Source organism: Eptatretus burgeri, chromosome 9 (assembly GCF_056783735.1).
Source record: "Eptatretus burgeri isolate ZD-2024b chromosome 9, Ebu_testis_v1, whole genome shotgun sequence".
In the NCBI taxonomy this organism is placed as follows: domain Eukaryota; kingdom Metazoa; phylum Chordata; class Myxini; order Myxiniformes; family Myxinidae; genus Eptatretus; species Eptatretus burgeri.
The window spans coordinates 85,926,838-85,948,765 of NC_140969.1; the positions used below are offsets into that span (position 1 = coordinate 85,926,838).

Below are 21,928 nucleotides of genomic sequence, written 5' to 3' on the forward strand. Positions count from 1 at the left end.
CTCTTCCAGTGGTTTATTGTGGAAGTAGATTGTATAAACTGCATACAGCCACGTCATACTTTTACTGATGCACTCCCATGTTCATATCAACCCGCATAACTTCACCCTGACCATGGATGAAAAAGGATCATGTTTCTTCTTTGCTGAAATGCTTTTTCTTGGAGAGTTCAGTTTGCAATTAAAATGTTATTGCTCGCTCTAATGTGGACCATCTAAGTATAGGGGCACTCCAAATCTTTACACGAGTGTCATAACAGTTTGCGTCTAACTCATTCAGCACTCAGACCAGAGATGTAATTTTTTTTTTTTACATGAATCAATGACTTATGTTGGAAAACGGACATAAATCACTTGCAGAACAAACAAATTTCAATACATCAGTGTATTTTAATGTGAATTACAAGGATATTAGTTGACAATGGACAAATACATGTAGTGCATAGGATTTGAAACAGGTTTCCAAGCACCATGAGTCACTGGTTCAGATGAGAATGCGAAACAGAACTCAACTAGTGTGCATGGCTGCCAGACATGTGATAAGAATGGAAAACATTACACAAGTCTGTAAGTACTTGGAGACAAAGAGTCTCAACTAGTCCAGACCACAAATCAAAAGATGGACCTACAATCATGCAGCTCAATTTGTTGCATAGAAGCGATGAGTGCAGGGTTCACTTCCTTTTAACCCTGCTCTAATCAACTCGATACTGACATTAAGTGGAAGTATGATCTGCAGGTATGTTTATAAAACCCTGTGATGAATCAGTATTGTAATATATATATATATATATATATATATATATATATATATATATATATATATATATATATATATATATATATATATATATATATATTTAACCATTAACCCTGAAAAATATTTTATCCGCATTGCCTTCAAGTATACTTTTTTTACAGTAACATCAAAATAAATTGTGCTCCCCACAAACATAATCAAAGGTGAAATAAATATATGAAAAGGACAGTTTGCATGCATCGGACAGTCTATCATAAAATGAAACGCTGGTCCTCTTCCTGTGGATTCAACAATACGCACTTTCTTCTGACTTCTTTCCGGCCGTATTTTGCATCTCTTGGATCTGCAAATCATAATGTATTTGATTTGTACACAAGACATGAACTTTTGACAGTTTTCAGAAAAACACGATAACTTGGCATGTGATACAATGGCTTTATAAAAAGAAAATGTTGATTTCTGTGTTCCAAGATGTGGTGCAAGAGACAGCAAGACATCTAACGTGTTTGCAAACTTGGTGTGAGCTCCACAAAGTGCTGTGGATTTTCAAGTATGGTCTATTCTAAAGGGTTCTGTGTCAGCCTTGATTTGTAGGCCTGAAGTATAACTAAATTTTGTCATTGTGTTTTATGATATGATTTTGTCATGATACATCGACATGCCACTGACTTTGTGTTTGAGGAATATTTTTACCTCCTCTACACTAGTAAAGCCGCTGTCACACCTTGACGATTTAGCCAGCGTATGCCGACGTATGAAAAAATTGTCTAAAACGCTGGCACACGTCGAATATGTTATGGGTAAGTTTTGTATACATTAAGAGCACACTGAAGCATGCTGGCATACCTCGTTATACGCCGAGCTCGTCGACAATTTTAACATGCTCAAAATTTTTCGACGTATGCCAGCGTATGACTCGCACGTTCCGCATACGCTGACCATAAGTTGTAGGCACGTTATGCGATCGTTGACACACGTCGACACACGTTACTTGTAAGTTACTCATAAATCGAAACGCGTCGAGGTAATGTTTAGCGTCAGTGTTCCAGACTCCATGGTTTTTTTATTTTTATTTTTTCGGTATGACGGTGATGTTGACACTTCGATTTCTAGTGTGGTTATAATATAATATAATTAATAGGCTGCCGCTCAACGATTTAAATCATAACCGCACTAGAAATCGAAGTGTCAACATCACCGTCATACCGAAGAAGAAAAAAAAGAAGAAAAAAAAAAACCATGGAGTCTGGGACACTGATGGGTTCCTCCTGTGTGAAGCCTATTTTATATACCAATTCCCCTAAACGCTGCCAATACGCCATTATACGGTAGCTATAAGTTAGTAACACGTTCAGTAAGTTCTGTGGTCATCCGGAAGACGTCAAATACATCAACATACGTCAATATGTGTTGGAGATACTTTACACATAGGTTCAAAGCACGTTACTCATAGGTTAGAAATAAGTTTCGGGTACGCTAAACATTACCTTGACGTGTTTCGACTTATGAGTAACTTACAAGTAACATGTGTTGACGTGTGTCAACAATCACATAACGTGCCTACAACTTATGGCCAGCGTATGCAGAACGTGTGCATCATACGCTGGCATACGTCTAAAAATTTTGAGCATGCTTAAAATTTGTTGACATGCTCGGCACACTACGACGTATGCCAGCGTGCTTCAGCGTGCTGTTAACGTATAGAAAACTTACCCATAACGTATTCGACGTGTGCCAGCATATTCGGCAAATTTTTCGTACGTCGGCATACGCTGGCTAAAACGTCAAGGTGTGACAGGGCCTTGACACTTCGATGTCTAGTGCGGTTATGATTTTAATCGTCGAGCAGCAGCCTTTTAATAGGCTACGCCATGTGATCGTCGGTGATACACTGCCGCGCGCTATGCATACGTTAGACTATCGTTGGGCATAGGTTGTGAACGCCAACAACACGCTAAGCATTCGTTGGTATAAGTTATCTTTCTGTTATCGAAACGTTCTGTGTACGTTACTAATACGTTATGCATACGTCCAACTCGTTATGAATATGCCAAAAACTGAAAAAACCATCAATAGTTCAGCGTACGTCAGCATTTTACATACATTTTGATATGTTGCCATACGCTGGCTAAAACGTCAAGGTGTGACAGCAGCTTAAGACAATCAATATGACCCCAAAAAATTAAAAAAAATTACAACATGAGAAAGAAATGCATGATTCACTGTCAATGCAACTTAAAAGTTCAGGTACTGACCAGAATCTTCACAAATTATGGCTCTTTATTCATCAAAATATTACTCAATTTCTCGACGTTGGCGATCCTGAGACAAGCCAGAAAACACAATCTTGCAAATATCAAGGTTGAAGTCTCCAACCAGTCCACTTTCTCAAAATAATGGTAGTGTCTTGTCAAGTTAATCTCCAGTGTATGTTCGCTCTCCATTCTCTCTCACCTGTAATGACATCTCTGCACCCTGCCTGAAATAAGGCAAAATGTCTAAACTCTATTTTCCTCCAAATCTCGTTAACCCAACACATACCGTTCTGTCCCCATTTTACCTCCTCATCCTCATCCAAGGATGTCCACATCGACCAGGATTTGGTGACGGGCACAGGTAGCATCAATAGCCATGTTATCAAATCCTGCTCTGTTTCTGTTGCTTCTTTTCTGTCTGATATTTTCTGCCTATCCTTCTCCTTTGACACCCCCACCCCGCAAACTCACTCTGCCAAGAAGTCAGGAAACAAAACGGAACAGAAACAAATCCTCTCATCTACAGTCCAATAAACTTGCTTCCAATTCCAAGCAAATTTATGGAATCCAACATTGCTAGTGCTGTCATTGTTCCTCTTTTTAAACAACCCAATCTCTGACCAGTGCTTTGGATTGAGTCGTAGTCAATCAAGTCTGGAAATGCTGCTGCTTTCCTCTCAGTAATTCCCAGAGGCCTGAGATCTCAATCAAAGAAGTGGTCAGGACCATCCCCTTGAACATATCCAAGGTATTCAACACAGTCTGGCAATGTGGACTGCTCCCCAAGCTCTCTGCCTGTGGCATGCAAGGCCACCTTCATTCCCAGATTTCTGACTTCGTCCACTAGCATAGTCAAGACATTGCTATGAATAGAATCCTCTCCTCTTCCAGTGGAGGCTGCAGTGCTCCAAAGCAGAATCTTGAGCTCAGCCGTGTTCGTTATTTATGTAGACGACCTCTTCGCTTCTCAGAAAAAAAAAACCTGTCTTCCTTTTTGCAGATTCCTACACATTGTTATGCTTTACACCTATCCCACTGATCGGCAGTTAACAACTTTGTCTCTCACTCTGCTGATCTGGAAATGATTAGATACTGGTCTAATAAATGTAACATGTCTTTCAATCCTGAGAAACCCCACAGTCTCATAATGTTGCTCCAGAAGGACCATCAAACTAACCCCCAGCTATCTACTTCCATAATTAGACACTGAAAGAAGTTCAGTCTCTTAAAGTTATAGGACTTACTATAGAAGTTACAACCACAACCTCTTCTGGGCCACTGGGCCATCTATCAAAGCTGGCCTTTAAACTAGGTGATCTTCTGTTAATATCCATTTCTTTCCTTAGAAAATCAGAGCTCACAGTCTATAAGGCCTTTGTCCGTCATTCAAGTATTGCTCACTCTTATGGGCTGGTGCCCCAACATCCTCTCCCTCTCTCTCTCTCTCTCTCTCTCTCTCTCTCTCTCTCTCTCTCTCTCTCTCTCTCTCTCTCTCTCTCTCCCTCTCTCTCCCCTCTCTCTCCCTCTCTCTCCCCTCTCTCTCCCCTCTCTCTCCCCTCTCTCTCCCCTCTCTCTCCCCTCTCTCTCCCCTCTCTCTCCCCAGAATTCTGTGGAATTTAAAGCTTTCAACCTTATTGGACTCTCCCACAATTAGGCCGAAGGACAGGTCGGTGGCCTCGCTGCTTTTTAGATCCTCGTGGAGGATCTCTAAGTCTTACTCACGTTGTTCATAATCTTCTTGTGGACTTTTTTGTTTCACAGCCTACAGTTTTCATTGAGACTTCCTGAAACGTGGCATATCTATATATATATATATATATATATATATATATATATATATATATATATATATATATATATATATATATATATATATATATATATATATATATATATATATATATATATATATATATATATATATATGTATATATATATATATATATATATATATGTATGTATATATATATATATATATATATATATATATGTATATATGTATGTATATATATATATATATATATATATATATATGTATATATATACATATATACATATATATATATACATATATATATATATATATATATATATATATACATACATATATACATATATATATATATGTATGTAGCCTGGTGTGTTGGCGCAGTGGTTAGGGCAGCGGCTTGGGATCCAAAAGGTCCTGAGTTCAAGCCCCGTTGGGCCACTGACTTAATACACCAGGGGGTTGACTCAGCCTGTCATCCTTCCGAGGTCGGCGAAATGAGGACCAGTATACTGGGCCGGTGTATACCCCGGTTAAAATAGGTGTACCATATCCCTGTGTCGTAAGAGGCGACCAGGGTTGCGTCAGGAAGGGCATCCGGCATAAAACCTGTGCCAAATCACTATGCGGATCACACGGATGATCCGCTGTGGCGACCCCTAACGGGAGCAGCCGAAAGAAGAAGAAGATATATATATATATATATATATGTATGTATGTATATGTATATATATACATATGTATATATATATATATATATATATATATATATATATATACATATGTATATATATACATATGTATATATATATATATATATATATATATACATATGTATATATATACATATGTATATATATATATATATATATATATATATATATATATATATATATATATATATATATATATATATATATATATATATATATATATATATATATATATATATATATATATATATATATATATATATATATATATATATATATATATATATGTGTAAAAATACCCTGCATAGACAATAACCATCTCCGTTTTTGAAAATTCCTCCTAGAAAAAAAGTTGTGACGTCAAAATATCTCCGCTAATGGAAATCGCCTAAAAATTTATCTCCGAAACTAGGCAAGCTTTTTGAATTCTGTTTGCGGGAATCGAACAGGGCATTAGCAGAGATTAATTACCGCACATATGATACATCACTATGATGTCATAGCAATTTTTATGATGTCATTCCTATTTTTTGACATTTTTTGTTTCACAACCCAGAGTTTTCATCGGATCTTCGTGAAACTTGCCATGTATATGCAGAAAGCCCACGCGCAGGCAGTAACCATCTCCGATTTTGGAAATTCTTCCTAGAAAAAAGTTGACGTCATAGTATCGCCGCTAATGGAAATCGCCTATACCATTATCTCCGAAACGAGGCAAGCTGTTTGAATTTTGTTTGTGGGAATCAAGCCGGGCATTAGCACAGATAATTTATTGCAAACCTGATACATCACAATGACGTCATATTCGTTTTTATGACGTAATCATTAAGAGGGCGAGGATCTTAGCTCATCTGAGCTTTTTTTTTGAGTGCCTCCACTCTAGATTACCTTTCACTGCTTTCTCAGCATTCCAAGCCTCCCCAACAACGCCAGGATGTACACGTTCTTCCAGTAACACCTTGCACATGCCCCCTCCCTCCAAGGCAAATCTTCAAAAATCCAGGTTGACTGCCCATCTCAACTTTTGTTCCTCTCTTCTCCAAGAATGTGGAGCCACCTTCCAGGGGCTGAACTATTCCACTCTTATTGCCAGGGATTCAAGCAGGCCTGTTGATGCATTCCCTTGTTTTTTGTGTCCAAGAGTTACACCGTTACCATACAGTCAGATCATACCCTTCATCGCTTTGATCATGCAGAAGAAAATACCATTGGGTTTGACCGACTACCTTACAGAATGTAGCTTTTGTCAAATATTGATCAAAGGTATTGCCTCATTGCGATGAACCCAAAAAATAACTTTTTCAAGAAGCTGATATTTTCATAAAACTAAACAATAATTGTCTCATTAAATTATATGACACTGCACATGTTTTAGATAAGACATGGACTCTTGTTTTAAATAAGTTTGCAGACAGCAGAGTCCTGGTATGGTGAATACAGGATACAACATATTTGGTGTAACATACACCAATTCTTCGTCATCTGTCACACTACAACAAATAACTGTGGCCCATCCAACAACAAAAGGATTTTCTTTTAAAGATTGTCCAAAGCAGCCTGGTTTGAATGAAAAATTCCTGCAACACTCGCCAGTGCAAAATGAAATTATTCATCTTCAGGGAGAGGTTCCATGATGATGATGTTTACAACTCTACCCACCCATATTTCATTTATTTTTTTTCCCAAGGAAGCGATGAAAGGGAATGTCCCCCGTATAATGTTTGATTGATACAACCTGGACGACTTCATAGAACATATTTTTGTTCCTAAAACGAGACTCTGCTGCAACCTTGACAGGAAATCACCACACTGCGCATCCAATTCAAGTTTGTAATTTTCAAAACAAATAGGAAATGAAATACCTTAAATGGTGATTGATCCACCGTGGATAGAAGAGAAGCTAACGTTTGGAGCCTTACCCTTTGTCAGAGCAAAATAAGTAAAACTTGTTTTGTCACCCACACAGATCGCTAATTTGGTGTTGAGATTAGTGATGACGTTCTTTCTTTATTTCCATGTAAATTTCAATAGACTTGATGTTTCAAGTTCAGAAATAACATAAGTATTCGCTGTTGCACCATCTTGCTTACCACACTTGCTGCCATCTTAATATTCATTGCATTAAAGCATGAAAATATGGGGATTTTGGTTGGGAAAAAAACAAGAAAGAAAAATTTCCTCAAAAATCCCCAATGTACATTATTCTGCAAGCCCAGGCTCAAATTTAGACAACCGAAAAACTGATTTATGGTTTCATATTGTCCAAAATAAAATTTAGGGATTAAATGGAACCTTTGTTTTCTTCGAGTCGAATTTACAAAGCAGGACTATCTACATATTATGTACATAAAGTAAAGGGACAGGAGATAAATAAGAAGGATTAAATTGTCAAAAAGAAGGGAAGGTGGAAACATAGGTTTAGATATTATATTTGAGTGTGTGAGGATATGAAGGCATTGAAAGGACATTTACAGATGACAAGGAATTGGGCATAAAGGAAGAGAAAGGTACGTTGGGTGTGAGGGAGCAGGATATATAATTCCAGGATAACACCATTTTTGTCGACATTATAGATTTTGATACAAGGTGATGTCATGTTATTATAGAGATGCCAAATATACAAGGAAATCTAACACAGGTGGAGGCCATTCAGTCCATCATGCCTGCATGAACACCATACTAATTTATCGACACAAGATCCAAGGAAGAAAATGTCAAAAAATGATTTTAATTTATGAAATAATTGTTTTTTTGTGGTTTTTGTATTTTTTTTTCTTCCCCTCAGGGAGGGGCAAGGGCTTGGTTAAAAACATACAACCCCCCTTGACAAGACTCCCACCAACAGCACTCCATACACATGCACACAATCACCCATCAATGCTTAATCTACCTAAAAGTCTTATCAACATCCCCATACCCCTCTATCTCCATAACTTCCAGGTACTCATCTAATTCTAATTTAAACTTATCTACTTTTTCTGCTGCCACCACCTTTCCAGGAAGACCATTCCATGCATTAACTACTCTGAGTAAAAGTCCCCTGCCTTACTACCATCTTAACTCTCCTCTTCTTTTCTCTCAGGCTATGGTCCCTGGTCCTATCACTATCTACTCTGTTGAATAATTCATCTCCACTTATTTTATCCATACCTTTCATTATCTTAAACATCTCTATCATATCTCTCCGTAACCGCCTCCTTTCTAGTGAATAAAGCCCTGTCTCCTTCAGCCGCTCCTCACACCTGAGTCTAGCTAGGCCGGAGTCAATCTAGTAGGCCTGTGCTGAACCCTCTCTATGTCATCTATGTCCTTCCTGAGTTGTGGTTACCAAAACTGCACACAATATTCTAGATGTGGCCCTCACTAAATTCCTGTACAGTGTTAACACCACCTCTTTTAATTTATAAATGATCCCTCTCCGAATACAACCTAAAACCCAATTTGCTTTACCTTTTGCTGTGTGGCACTGTACTGCCTGCTTACCTCCCGTATCTATTACCACCCCCAGATCCTCCTTCTGTGTGACACGCTCCAAAATTATCCCCTGCTTCCTATGATCTCTATTTTCATTATTCTTTCCTATCCCCAACACCTTGCACTTGCTCAGGTTAAATTCCATCTGCCAATCTTTTGCCCAATCTATGCAAGTTTCCATACTCTCTTGTATCTGTTCACCACCCCCTCTGCTATCCACCTTACCTCCAAGCTTTGTGTCATCTGCACCAAAAAACGTGCGCGCACCAAAATGCCGAGTCCCCTTTTACCAAACTGCGCAGTAGATCTGCACAGTAGTCTTCGGTCATGGCGTCTGAGCAGTGGCCAGCATGGTTCAGATTGACTGTGGTTTCTGGGGCGAAAGTGATTGTTAAGAAGTATGTCAGCAGTATAAATTTGAGTGACTATTGGTGATTTAATCACGCAACATCTTGACGACGAATATTCTGGCCGAACGATTGCATCAATTCAGTGCAGCAGCAGGGATGATTCGCAGGCTACTCTCGATCGTGCCGATTTTGTTTCTGTCAAAAGTTGTACACCGCTGTTCGTATTGAAAGATTTTGTTGCCAAGTACGTCAAAGTTTCCCTGCGAGATGCTGATATTCAGCCTTCAACGGACCAGAAATCAGCCTTTGATGTGCTCATGGGGATGGGGAGACCGTCCGATCAGATTACCACTGAAAAGTAAGAGCTGGTTATGGCTCTGATTGACTGTTTTGAGCGTGTTGACTCCTAGTAGACGCCTTTTTAAATAATATCCAGCACTATGCACTGGTGTGCACGCACACACCTACGACTTTGACAGTAATTTTCTCAGCATTGTTTCCATTTGTTTGATTATCCAACAGGTTTATATAAGAAAAACATGCCAGACTATATTGTAGAAACAAGTTTTAATCCTTCTTTATTGTTTTTCACATCAGATGATACAGTGAACATGCGCATCCTGCATTTGAATGGTCTTCCATCTTCAATGTCTTGTTGGATCCTCCTGGTCTGGGATTTATATTTATTCCCCCCCCCCCACCTACCCTTGTATTTTCCATGGAACATCCGAAAACAAATCATAAAAATATATAATTTCTGAAAATTGAAATTATATTTATATTTATATTTTGACCAACCGACCCTACATTTTAGCTGAAGAACTGCGTAAACCAAGTTATAAAATAACTAAGGCCTAACCAGCCTCCCTGTGCTATTCCTCAATGGGCCCACACTGGTCCTAACCTGTTCTTTTCCCGTGATATACTTAAAGAAAGCCTTGCTATTATGCTTAATATTCTTAGCCATGCACTTCTCATCCTCTCTTTTGGCTTGCTGAGTTATTTTCTTAACTTGCCCCTGTTTACTCTGATAGTGATATAAATCAAACTCTAGTCCTGTTGTTTTAAACCTAATAAATGCCTCCTGCTTCTCCTTAATAGCGTTCCTTATCTCACTATTCAACCACCCTGGCCTCTTTCTACTTCTCGTTTTATACCTCATTGGAATGTACTTACTCTGCACTCTGTACATGTGTATGTACACACTATGAATTTTAAAAGTTTTAAATGCAAAAAAAAGACTTTTTGTCACAATAATAATAACAATAACAGTAGGGTGAATATACTGGTTCTAGCTCACTTTTCCCCATGTAAATGAATGGGGGATTTTCAGCGATTCCCTTTTTTTTTCCCTAAAAATAAACCCCCTTTTTATCCGTTTTTCCCTGCTGTGCAGGGGCTTTTTGTGAGGCAATGTTTTATGGTCGGATGCCCTTCCTGGACGCCTCTTACAACACAGGGATATGGTACACCTATTCTAACCGGGGCATACACCGGGACCAGTATACTGGTACTCATTTCGCCGACCTCGGAAGGATGACAGGCTGAGTCAACCCCCTGGTGTTAATTCAGCAGCTGAGCGGGATTCGAACTCGGGACACTGGGATCCCAAGCCGCCACCCTAACCACTAAGCCAACACCAGGCTTTGTATATATATAACCAGGCTATCCCAAGGTATATTTATTTGTCTCCCCTTTTAACTTGGAGGTTGAACCTCATTGAATTGAACACCTGGGGGTTGAACAGCTCACTCATTGAACCTATAAAGATTTGTTCATTCTCAAATTCCTTCAATAGTTTAATTTTCTTTGCACAATAATCCCCATCTAAAATATTGACAAACAAAACATTTGAATCTTTATATTTTTGAAGATACCCCTTTTGTGCCATTACGAAATGATAAACTTCTCTTAATGATCTCATCTGACCACCGCCCGAGTTGCAAATCATTTTTGTGTATAAACCACGCCATAAAAAAAGTTTTGTTTCAAATGTTTTCAGTTCATGCCGTGAAAATGAGGAATTTTTTTTGACACGGTCGTGCTGTGTGGTTTTAGACAGTCATGCTGTGAAAAAATAGGAACTATTCTGTGAGACAAGGTCTCGTGTTTATATTTTATCTCAGAACACGAACTGAAAACATTTGAATCAAAACCATTTTAAGTATGTTTTGTAAATGATTCATACAATCGCCCAGTTATTTTCCAAGCTGTCATTTCCTGTGGCCGCACCCAATGCTTAGGGAATTTTCTCATTGTAGCCTTATAAGTGATTCACCAGACAAAGTTTCTGCCAGACGGGATTTTCATTTTTACAACTGAGACATGGATGATCTCTCTTCCGATGAAGGCAAAAGCTTACTACAGAGTTGGTAAGTTTGTTTGGTTTTCTCTTTGAACGATGAAGCAAATGATTATTAATTAAATCATGATAATTCTGATATATATATGTATATATATGTATATATATATATATATATATATATATATATATATATATATATATATATATATATATATATATTTTCCCTGACAGGGCATTGGAAGAAATTGAGTTTACGTATCACGACGTGGTTCATGAAATTAATACTCTTATTGAAGAGATCAATGATTTTAGAAGAGAATTGAAAGACATTTTCAATGAGTGGCACGAAGTCTTATCACGTCCTATCATCTCGAAGGAATTAAACCAATGGTGAGACACGTGTGTGTGTCTGTCTTCCTACCTACCTCTCTCTGCTCTTATTGAAGAGATCAATGATTTATAATGACTGGTCTCTGATCTCGAATGAATTAAACCAATGGTGAGACACGTGTGTCTATGTGTGTCTATGTGTGTGGAGTTTTTGTGTGGAGCTTGTGTAGACAGGACTTATGTGGGAGGGGTTGATGTGGGCAGGGTTTATGTGGGCAGGGGTTTATGTGGGAGGGGCGAATGTGGATGAGGTTTGTGTGGATCAATGGATGGGTGGAGAGATGGGTGGATGGGTGGATGAGTGGAGCTTGTGTGGATGGGTGGATAATTTTTTAATTAAATAAACATGTTGTGTGTGGGGGAACTAATTAACTAATCACTAATTATGTGAATATGGGTGGAGCTTGTGTGTGTGTGGAGCTTGTGTGGAGCTTGTGTGGAGCTTGTGTGGAGCTTGTGTGGGGTTTGTGTGTGGTGGGGTTTGTGTGGGGCTTGTGTGGGCGGGGTTTGTGTGGGTGGGGCTTGTGTGGGTGGAGTCAAAAAGGGGCGGAGTCAAAAAATTTCAATTTATTGGAGCTTGTGTGGGGTTTGTGTGTGGTGGGGTTTGTGTGGGGTTTGTGTGGGAGGGGTTTATGTGGGGGGGGGCTTGTGTGTGGTGGGGTTTGTGTGGGGTTTGTGTGGGAGGGGTTTATGTGGGGGGGGGCTTGTGTGTGGTGGGGTTTGTGTGGGCGGGGTTTGTGTGGGTGGGGCTTGTGTGGGTGGAGTCAAAAAGGGGCGGAGTCAAAAAATTTCAATTTATCTTTGTCTTTTGTAATTCCTGTGAATAAAATGAACCAAAAATCTCTTCCCCTTCCAAATCATATATCTTATAAGTCCAAGGAACCGTATCTATTACATCAACAATTTTAAAAAGCTCGTTGGTCCATCTTTTCGTATAACCTTTTTCAAAATGAGATTTCCACCTATATATTCTTACGATATCACCAACTTTGAACTTAGGTTTTCTGACATTAATCTCTTTTTCATATTTTAATTTTGTAAATGTTTCTGATGGTTTCATATTTGTTGCCGTGTGAATCGTGTCATTATACTTATCCACAATATCCTGAATAAAAGATGACCATTGTTGTGAACCGAGTTGTGTGAATTTTTTATATAGTCTCTCTTTTAAGGTACGATTAAAACGTTCAACAACAACTGCCTTCCCTTCATTAAAGGTACTGTATAATGTAATACTGTTATTTTTTAGAAAATTCATAAATGTCTTGTTATAAAACTCTCTACCCTCATCAGTCCACAATTTTTTAGGTTTTCTCTTACTTTTATTAAATATCTGTTGAAAAGCTAACATAAGAGTATTACCTGTTTTGTTTTTTAAAGGGACAACCCACACATATCTACTCCTCAAATCAATAACGGTTAAAGCATACTTGTACCCCTTATCATTATTGAGTTCAATCAAATCAGCAGACCAGATATAATCTACTTCCTTGGAATAAACTTTCCTTCTCTGAAACTTTGTGAATATTGGTTTATGTAATTCATCAGCTAATTGCTCTTCAGTCTTAATGACATCATTAGAGCTTACAAGTTTTTGAATTTCCAAGTCCAAGTTTCAATTTAGCACTGATCATCTTCTTCACAATGAACCGATCAACTTTTTCTCTCAAGGTTGGATTTTGTATCAGAGACAAATTATACAACATTTCTCTATCGGCTTCATGCTTTTCTTCCAACGTTGTGGTATTCCCATAATCAATATCGTGTCTCATGCACACTTCATCAACTCTATTGATAGGCTGACTCCAGGATTTAGGATTGTCTGCCTCATCTAATCTTTTATCCAAGTTTGTGCCTGGACCACAGAAAGAATACCCTGGAAGATGTAATTCCCCTGGTATTCCATTAGTTGTAAATTTACTTCCTGATAAAAACTTTTGTATATCTCCTCCGAGTTTGTGTTTGGAGATAAATTGATTTTTTTGAACCACACACCGAACATATACCTTTTTGGATAACCCTGTTATTTTTACTTTTAATATATGAAATATTTTTCGTATTAGTTTTCTTTTTACATTTGAGACAATAACTCATTTATTTATGTGAAAAAGTCCTGCAGAGTGCAAAAACCTTTTTAGTTTCCAACATGCACATTTGAATCTTAATTTTTAAAACATAAAGAATCCTAAGAAATGCCTTCACTCTCTCCTCCATTTATTTAAGAAAAAACTTGAATTAAAATGAATAGCTTGACGATGTCAATAGTCTTGAAGAAAATATTGCAAATAGACTTGTCAATTCTTTGTTTTCCTCCTCGGTGGGTTGAGTTATTTTCTGTAATACCGCCAATCTTTTTTGAATCTCACTGGTTTCCATATTTTGATATTTATTTTGTCTCGCTCTTTCCTCCCTCTCCTCCCTCTCTCTCTTCTCTTTTTCCTCCTTCTCTTTCTTCTCCCTCTCCTCCTTCTCTCTCTTCTCTTTTTCCTCCTTCTCTTTCTTCTCCTTTTCCTCCCTCTCTTTCTTCTCCCTCTCCTCCTTCTCTCGCTTCTCTCTTTCCTCCTTCTCTTTCTTCTCCTTTTCCTCCTTCTCTTTCTTCTCCTTCTCCTCATTCTCCTTTTCCTCCTCTTCCCTCTCTTCTTCAACTCCTTCCTCATCCCTTACTATCCTTGAATCGTTTACACCCCATAGAATATTATACATATATTCATCAGGATTTCTTGTTATTCCTGCATCGAAAATAATTTTTTTTTACAACAGGAAACCAATAAAATTTCTTTTGAATTTCTAAAAGAGCCTTACCTTTTCTTAACTTTATAATTTTTTCATTATTTAACATTCTAATTAAATCTAAAGTTGTCGGTTTATCAACATCAGCATAATGCCAATCTTTTATTGAAAATACCTCATTCTTATGTTTTAGAACATATTTATTAAAATACCGAATACCCTTTTCTTGAAGGTATGCTTGGACACAGAAATGATAATTTTCTTGAAGCCTTCTTGCTGTCATTTATGTATTAGAAATATATGTTAGAATAATATTATGGCACGAAACATCTCCCCATCTTCCCATAGTTAAATCATTTTGTATTTCCTTACTTATTATATATAATCCTGTTTTTTTCTGTTTTCATGAGATAAACAAGGGCAAAACCATTATTATATTTACCCTTATTAAATTCTTTTATTTGTTCTTTACTAATCGTGGACCCACAAAACTCATTCTCGATACCAAGTGGATAATATTCTTCCTTACGAGACTGATTTAATTGTTCCAGGTCTTCGAGGTTAATTTTAAATGACCAATTATACCCAAAATCATTCATATCATACCCCCATTGTTCTATTCTCATACAAACGATACGCCCTTCTTTATAAAAATTTATTTTAATTCGAACTGTGAATTCTGTATGACCTGGAGATAATATCAACACTTCTGTATCTTTGGAATACACAGCCGTTTTATTTAAGGATATATATTGTGATAAATTGCTTAATCTCACCAAGTCATTCGCGTCAGTCGGGTTTGGATAATTTTTTAATTTAAAAGCATTTTTCATGTTAATATTTTTGGTTATATTATATTTATGTCGTTCAGCCTGTGCCTTTGTATAATAATTTGATAAATCAATATCCAGTTCTTGAGATACACCAAAGATAGAACCATCTTTACCAACATAAGTCATTTATATTAGATTAAAAATAATATCATAAAAATTTTTATTTTTGTTGAGTTGAAATAACACATATAGACATAATTGACCACAACACTTGGAATTTAATTCTTGGACTTGAAATGTTTGATAAACACCATTCTGTAAGAATTTTATAACTTCAACAGGTGGTGGAAGGCCAAAACTATCAAAATAATATTTGTCTTGACTATTAAAAATACAAACCCAATGAGAACCGTTCCCATTATTATCTTCTAAGTTCATAATAATATTCTTTGTATGTTTCGGCACATTTGTTAATTCATCTCTCATACAAATAACCACATTATGAATTTTTAATTTCTTACAATATTTGACAAGTTGTAAATTTGATGTTGTATTCTTTCCAAATTTTTCCAACCACTCATCAATGCTCATTTATTTATTAGAAAGATATAATCCATTACCTCTTTTCGTTAATTTTACACCTGCTTGTGCAATAGAAGAAAGCATATCTCCAACTAACAATCTCGCTTTATCAGGCAGACCTTCAAGTTTTTCAGCAAAATCTACAATTACGCCACTTCCACTAATTTGTTTCTCCAACTCTTTGTTATGTCTTTCCAATTCTTTTTGAGCCTGGAGTTGAGCCTTCCTTTCGTTGGCAGTTTTCACAGCTGTTGAAATACCACCCGTCAATGCTCCAACCGCACTTAAACCAGCAAATAAAGGAATTAGAAATGGGAGAAATCCTCCACTCGTCTCTCTTATTGAATATTTTTTCAACATTGGTTTTGTCATTTTAATTTTAAGTGAGCCAGTGTCATTCAAGATTTTAACCTGTTCTCTTGTGAGCAAAACATCAATTCTTACTGCTCCTTTTCTCTGAATTGTATTAACGTTAATCGTACAAGGCTTTTGATTTTGAACACAAGATGATAGTTTATGAAGATTGATTTGATTAACATATACCCCAGTTGGTACTTTGCCACTCATTTATTTAACAAAAAATTATGTGAGGCTAATCATCACACCATTATCTGTATTAATCTGCAATTCTGTTTCTTCCAAAAGCAAACAATATGTATCAACTTCTTCACTCTCTCCTCTTTCAATGTATAGGGAAGTATCCACTCGATTAGACTTTATAGTTTCCTTTTGCGCGCTCAGGTCAAACGCATAGATTGTATACAAACTTTTAAATGCTGTCATATCCAAAATAGGTTCTTTATTTCCATTACTTTCACACACCTTTTGGTAAGACTTGTATGCTTCAGCAAAATCATTTTTTCCCAATTAATTTCCAATCTATCTCGTGGATAAAATGTTCCATCTAGAGAAACGCGAAGTTGTTTCACCTTAGCATTATCACTCAATGCATTATTCTTATCAGTCGCAGTATCACCATCTGGCTTTTTAAAAATGATCCACAGATATCGTGGCTTTCCTTCCAGAACACCCAAATTCCACGTGTAAGTAGTTTGATTGAGTTTAACGTGTTGACATCTTCTTTTGAGGTATGATACACTGAGTGGTTTCTTTGAGTTAAGTCTTCGATTCAACATCTCTTCTGTTTTAAGATTAGGAGTATATTCACTGATATACCAACTCATCTCCTCAATCACAAATTTATTCTGTTCACCAAAAGCACTAGCAACACCAAAAAGCAATCGATTTTCATTATCATTCCTTTGTAGTTGAAATCTAATTTTAAGACCATACAGAACTTTATCATGATCACAAAATCCAAATATACCTTTAAGAGGAACCGCCACAGTAAAACTATTTTCTGCTTTTGTATCATCATTATACGCTCCTTTCCTTTGAATATATCCAGGGTCTGTGTTTGTTCCCGTTGACATATCAGGAATAAAACCTTCGACAGACCCCTTTCCCATTCTATCACTGAATGTATAGAGTGTAAATTTTATCATTTCAGATACAGCAGAGAGATAATCAACCGCTTCAACTTCTTGTGTTCCAATATACAAACGCACACTATCAAACATTTTCCAGAAGAAATCATTTACAAGTGTAGCGTTTGTGTTATTCCCAGCTTTAGTGAATTTAAATTTACACAACAAGAAACTTTCGGAGAGATTCAAATAGGTTTGTTGATTATTTATTTCAAAACTTTTTGTACCATTCGTATTCCAGTCTGTTCCAGTTATTGCATTTACCTTGAAGTAATCTTCTTTTTAGTGGAGTTTGAGATAATAATAGTATCATCCAAATCATAGATACTATCAATTGCTTCCATACTTGTATTTATTTAGGAAAAAAGATGTTAAAACTTTTGAAACCCTGATCCAAGTATTTGAATTATTTTCTGTCGTTCTTGGGGGACAACTGAGTTTTGCCTTTCTTAATTTCTTTTATTGCTTGTAATTTATGAGATTCCTTCTGAGCATCTTTTATACTCTTTACAGCACCTGCTACATTTCCCACAGCAGAAGCAGTTGAACCAATTAGATCTTTATGTTTAAGAATAGTTGAACCAATACCCATGAGAGTATCAATTATCCCATCTCCTCTAAATTGATGTCCAACACCCCTTTGTCTCTTAGGTTTATAGTATCCTCTACCAAGATACATACCTTCACCCTTGTAGTATGGGGAAAGGAACATCCCATCCCCTGTAATTATTTTATATTTTCCCAACTCGTGTTTCCTCACAATAACCATCGTATTTATTTATTGGAAAACTTCACGTAGGTGAATTCTGATAGATATAACTTCTCCATTAAAAGAAATCACACGATTATCTTGGTCAGTTATCCTAAAATTTACTCTGTGTATGGTTTTTCCTGACACAGGTAGATAAACCAAATTTTTGGGTTCCATATTGAATTTATAACCAATTGGGGTTGAGTATGCACTGAATGAAAATATTGTATTTGTTTTTTTTCCATCATTATAAGCACCATCAATCAAATCACAGTGAATTAACACCGAATTTATTCCTGAGGATATTTGAATGACATTATCACTGTAAAACGTCCCATTAGTTTCAATCTTTTTGAGGAGAAACCCAATAACTCTCTAAATGAATTATCAATTGTGAAATCAACCTTGTAGTTATTTTTAACTTTAATCGTTGATTTTGAAGTATGTTTTTGAATGTTTATAACAATATTTTTTGGTTCATCACCCTGTTCTTTCATAAGACGAGCAATTTCGGAAGATATTTGAGAAATCTCAAATGCTCCGGGTGAGACTGTTATCGTTTTGTATCCACTTCCGGGATTATAACTAAACTTGTCATTTTTATCAGTTATATTAAATAAGGTATTATAAGTTTCCATGGACAATAAAGATGCCTCATATTCTTTTGTTGTGTCAAGTTGTAGTGGGTATGGGAATGAAGATGTGTGGTCGCTTGTTGTGAAATTGAAACTAAGGATTGTGCTTCTCATCTTATTTAATATGAGATAAAATGTCTTTATATTGATATTTATTAATTATTTTCATGTTCATCAACTGGTCTAAAATGGCTGATGCTTCATTAAAACAATTGTTATTTCCAGCCTTCTGACTGCCTAACAACAATAACAGTCTATTAACTAATTGCGATGGGTCATTTGGAAGAAAACTAACACCTGAACCAAGGATACTTAAAGCCTGAATAATGTGTTTCTCCTTCTCATTCTTCCTACTTTTACCAGAAAGAATAACCTTATAATTTAGAGTGTTCAGCAAATCAATATATACTCTATCATCATTATTTTCCATATCCAATGGTTTATCAATATACTTTGATTCATCCTTCACAGTTGAACCTTGTCTTCCATCTTTTGTGAGAAGAAACATTAATCTCGGAGTTAGTTTAACAGGAGGTTGAGCAGAACTTAAGAACCTTAATTCATCATTAAATATCAATACCTTTTCTTGAACAAGATGAAATATTGCTGGTTGTTCTGTTGGAATGAGTCCTGCTTTGGTTTTTGAATCCGCTGAATATTCATTGTTTTGAACAGCATTCACAATATAATCAGGGGGTTGATTAATCTCTTCCAGTTGTTGAAATAAACCTTCATCATGTTCTAATTCTCCAATATGCTCTAATTCTTCCTCTGTCATTTGACTGAAATCTTTTAACATTTGGAGCTTTCTGGGAGTATATTCTACTGTGGGAACTGTGGAAACATCTTTCATTTTTTCTTGGGAAGTTTTTAAAAGTGGTTTAAAAAATTTCTCTTGTTTTCTTTCAAATGCTTCTTCGCCCGTTAGTTTCTGTCTGCGTTTCTTCTTTATGTCTTCCTGTTGTTTTACAACTTTTGAAACCAACTCTTGATGTTCCTTAAATCTTCTTGCTCTTTCTTTTACATCCATTTATTTATTGTAAAATATCATTTAATGAATTGTAAAGATCAACAGGGAAATTTTCCTTTTCTTCATCATTCAAGTAGATGTGTTCAAATAAATCCTTTTCTTTAAATATTTCATCAAATTCTTTATTAACATTAATGCGAGTTGTAATTTCTTCTTCACTAATACTTGCATCTCTGCTTTTCATACGTTTGCGTTGAGTTTCTTCATCAACATCAAAACCGTATGATAAAATCTTCACTCCACTCAGATGTTTAATAATTTGTCTCGTTCCTTCTGGATTAGTTTCTAATATCCCAACACCACCAGATTTTAGTTTCCTTAACTCACTCTTACAATGTGAATATTTTGTTGTACCAAGAGAAACCTCCTCAAACATTTGACCTTCATTCCTCAATCGCATATGTTCCTCCACTGAAATATAGTGATAATCTTCACCTTTTACTTCTCCAGGTCTTATTGCTCTAGTTGTTGTTGATACAATGCGTATCACGGGGTGTTTTTTAAGTAAATTTACAATATTCTCATTTGTACTACACAAGAACCTTGATTTATGAAAGTTTTTTCCAGAAGCAGATTTACCCACAAGATTTATAATAATAGTTGTCATTTATATATGTAATTGTTTATAAAACAAAAAATATATCCCTTAATATCTCATCTTGTTTCACAACAATATATTTATATTTTTCAGTCGTGTGCTTCATGTAATCCTCAAATTTATTTTTACTACATAATGTAGAACAATTATCTCTCCAAAAATTATTGATATCTATTGAATTTAACTTGAATAAAATAAAAGTATTAGCATTGTTTCTGATGGAACGACGAGGAAGTTGAAAGTACGATTGACTAAGATAAATACAATTACAAGAAGAATGTCTCCCTCTTGTGTAGTAGCTGTCCATTACCGTTTGGTTTCTCTCATTAACACAATCATCAAAGATAACGAGGTTCTTTTTTGATTTATCCAAATCTTGGGAGACGGTATATCATCCGTATTATCACTAAGAATACAAGTTATAGGATTTGATTTCTTTTTACATCTCTGTGTATCACAAAATAGTTGAATTATATCTTCAATGTTATAATCATTTAGGTTTTTTTGGCGTTTAAATAAACCGATTATATCTTCTTTTTGAAGACCAGCATTAAAACCTTGTGAGAGTAGTTGATACTCTGGTTGAAAACTCGACTTTGTGAAAATTATTAAATTATCATAATCTAAAAAGTTGGGAGTGAGGAGCATTTTTAAAAGTAAGCAGGTTTTTCCACATCCACTTGAACCAACTATGAGACATCTTAATGAATTTGGGAGATTTTTATGGTTGTTAAATTTTATCTTATTTTCCCAAATAGGTAAAAAATCATTCATTTATATATTTGAAAAACAGGTTATTTAATTTATTATTGGCTTTTTTAGAAACTCTATATTTTATCCTAAGTTCAGGTTTAATTTCAAGATAATCCATTATTTTATTTATACAATATCTTGTGTTGATATTTCCCTGAAAATTACATCCATGAATAATATACAACAACAATCCTTTGAACATTTCTCTTATACGTTCAGTTTCTTCCCTTGTAAGGAAAGATGTGTTATCACCCTCATACTTTACATTCATTTCTCTAATCAATCTTGTAAAGTAATTCATTTTTGGTGTAAATCTAAAAGAATTATTTTCCTTTTTATATTTTTTATTATCATTAATTAGAAGATAATCACAGAATATACATTGTTTATAGGCTTTTGACTCTGTGTTTAATCCCCGTCTTTCACACGCAGGACAATTCTCAAATTTGTCATATGGAGAATCAGGAAAGTCTAGCATATTTATAAAGTAAAACTTTACTTAAACTGAAATTCATCTATACTTTCAGTTGTATATTACCATCGATATCGATATACTTTTTTTCATTATCAGATTCAA

At 35.9% G+C, this 21,928-nt stretch overlaps 1 protein-coding gene across 3 annotated transcripts in view; it reads right to left on the bottom strand.

Annotated features, from left to right (window-relative positions):
* Positions 1 to 367: 367 nt before the first annotated feature.
* The window catches only part of LOC147020528 (choline/ethanolamine transporter flvcr2a-like), a 128,986-nt gene continuing 107,425 nt past the window's right edge, over positions 368 to 21,928 (bottom strand). For all 3 annotated transcript variants that reach the window (XM_085895966.1, XM_085895964.1, XM_085895965.1), the window contains one exon: positions 368 to 1,100. In XM_085895966.1, coding sequence (XP_085752092.1) covers positions 1,044 to 1,100 — 57 coding nt within the window. In that variant the 3' untranslated portion in view covers positions 368 to 1,043. The remainder of the gene's footprint in view (positions 1,101 to 21,928) is intronic.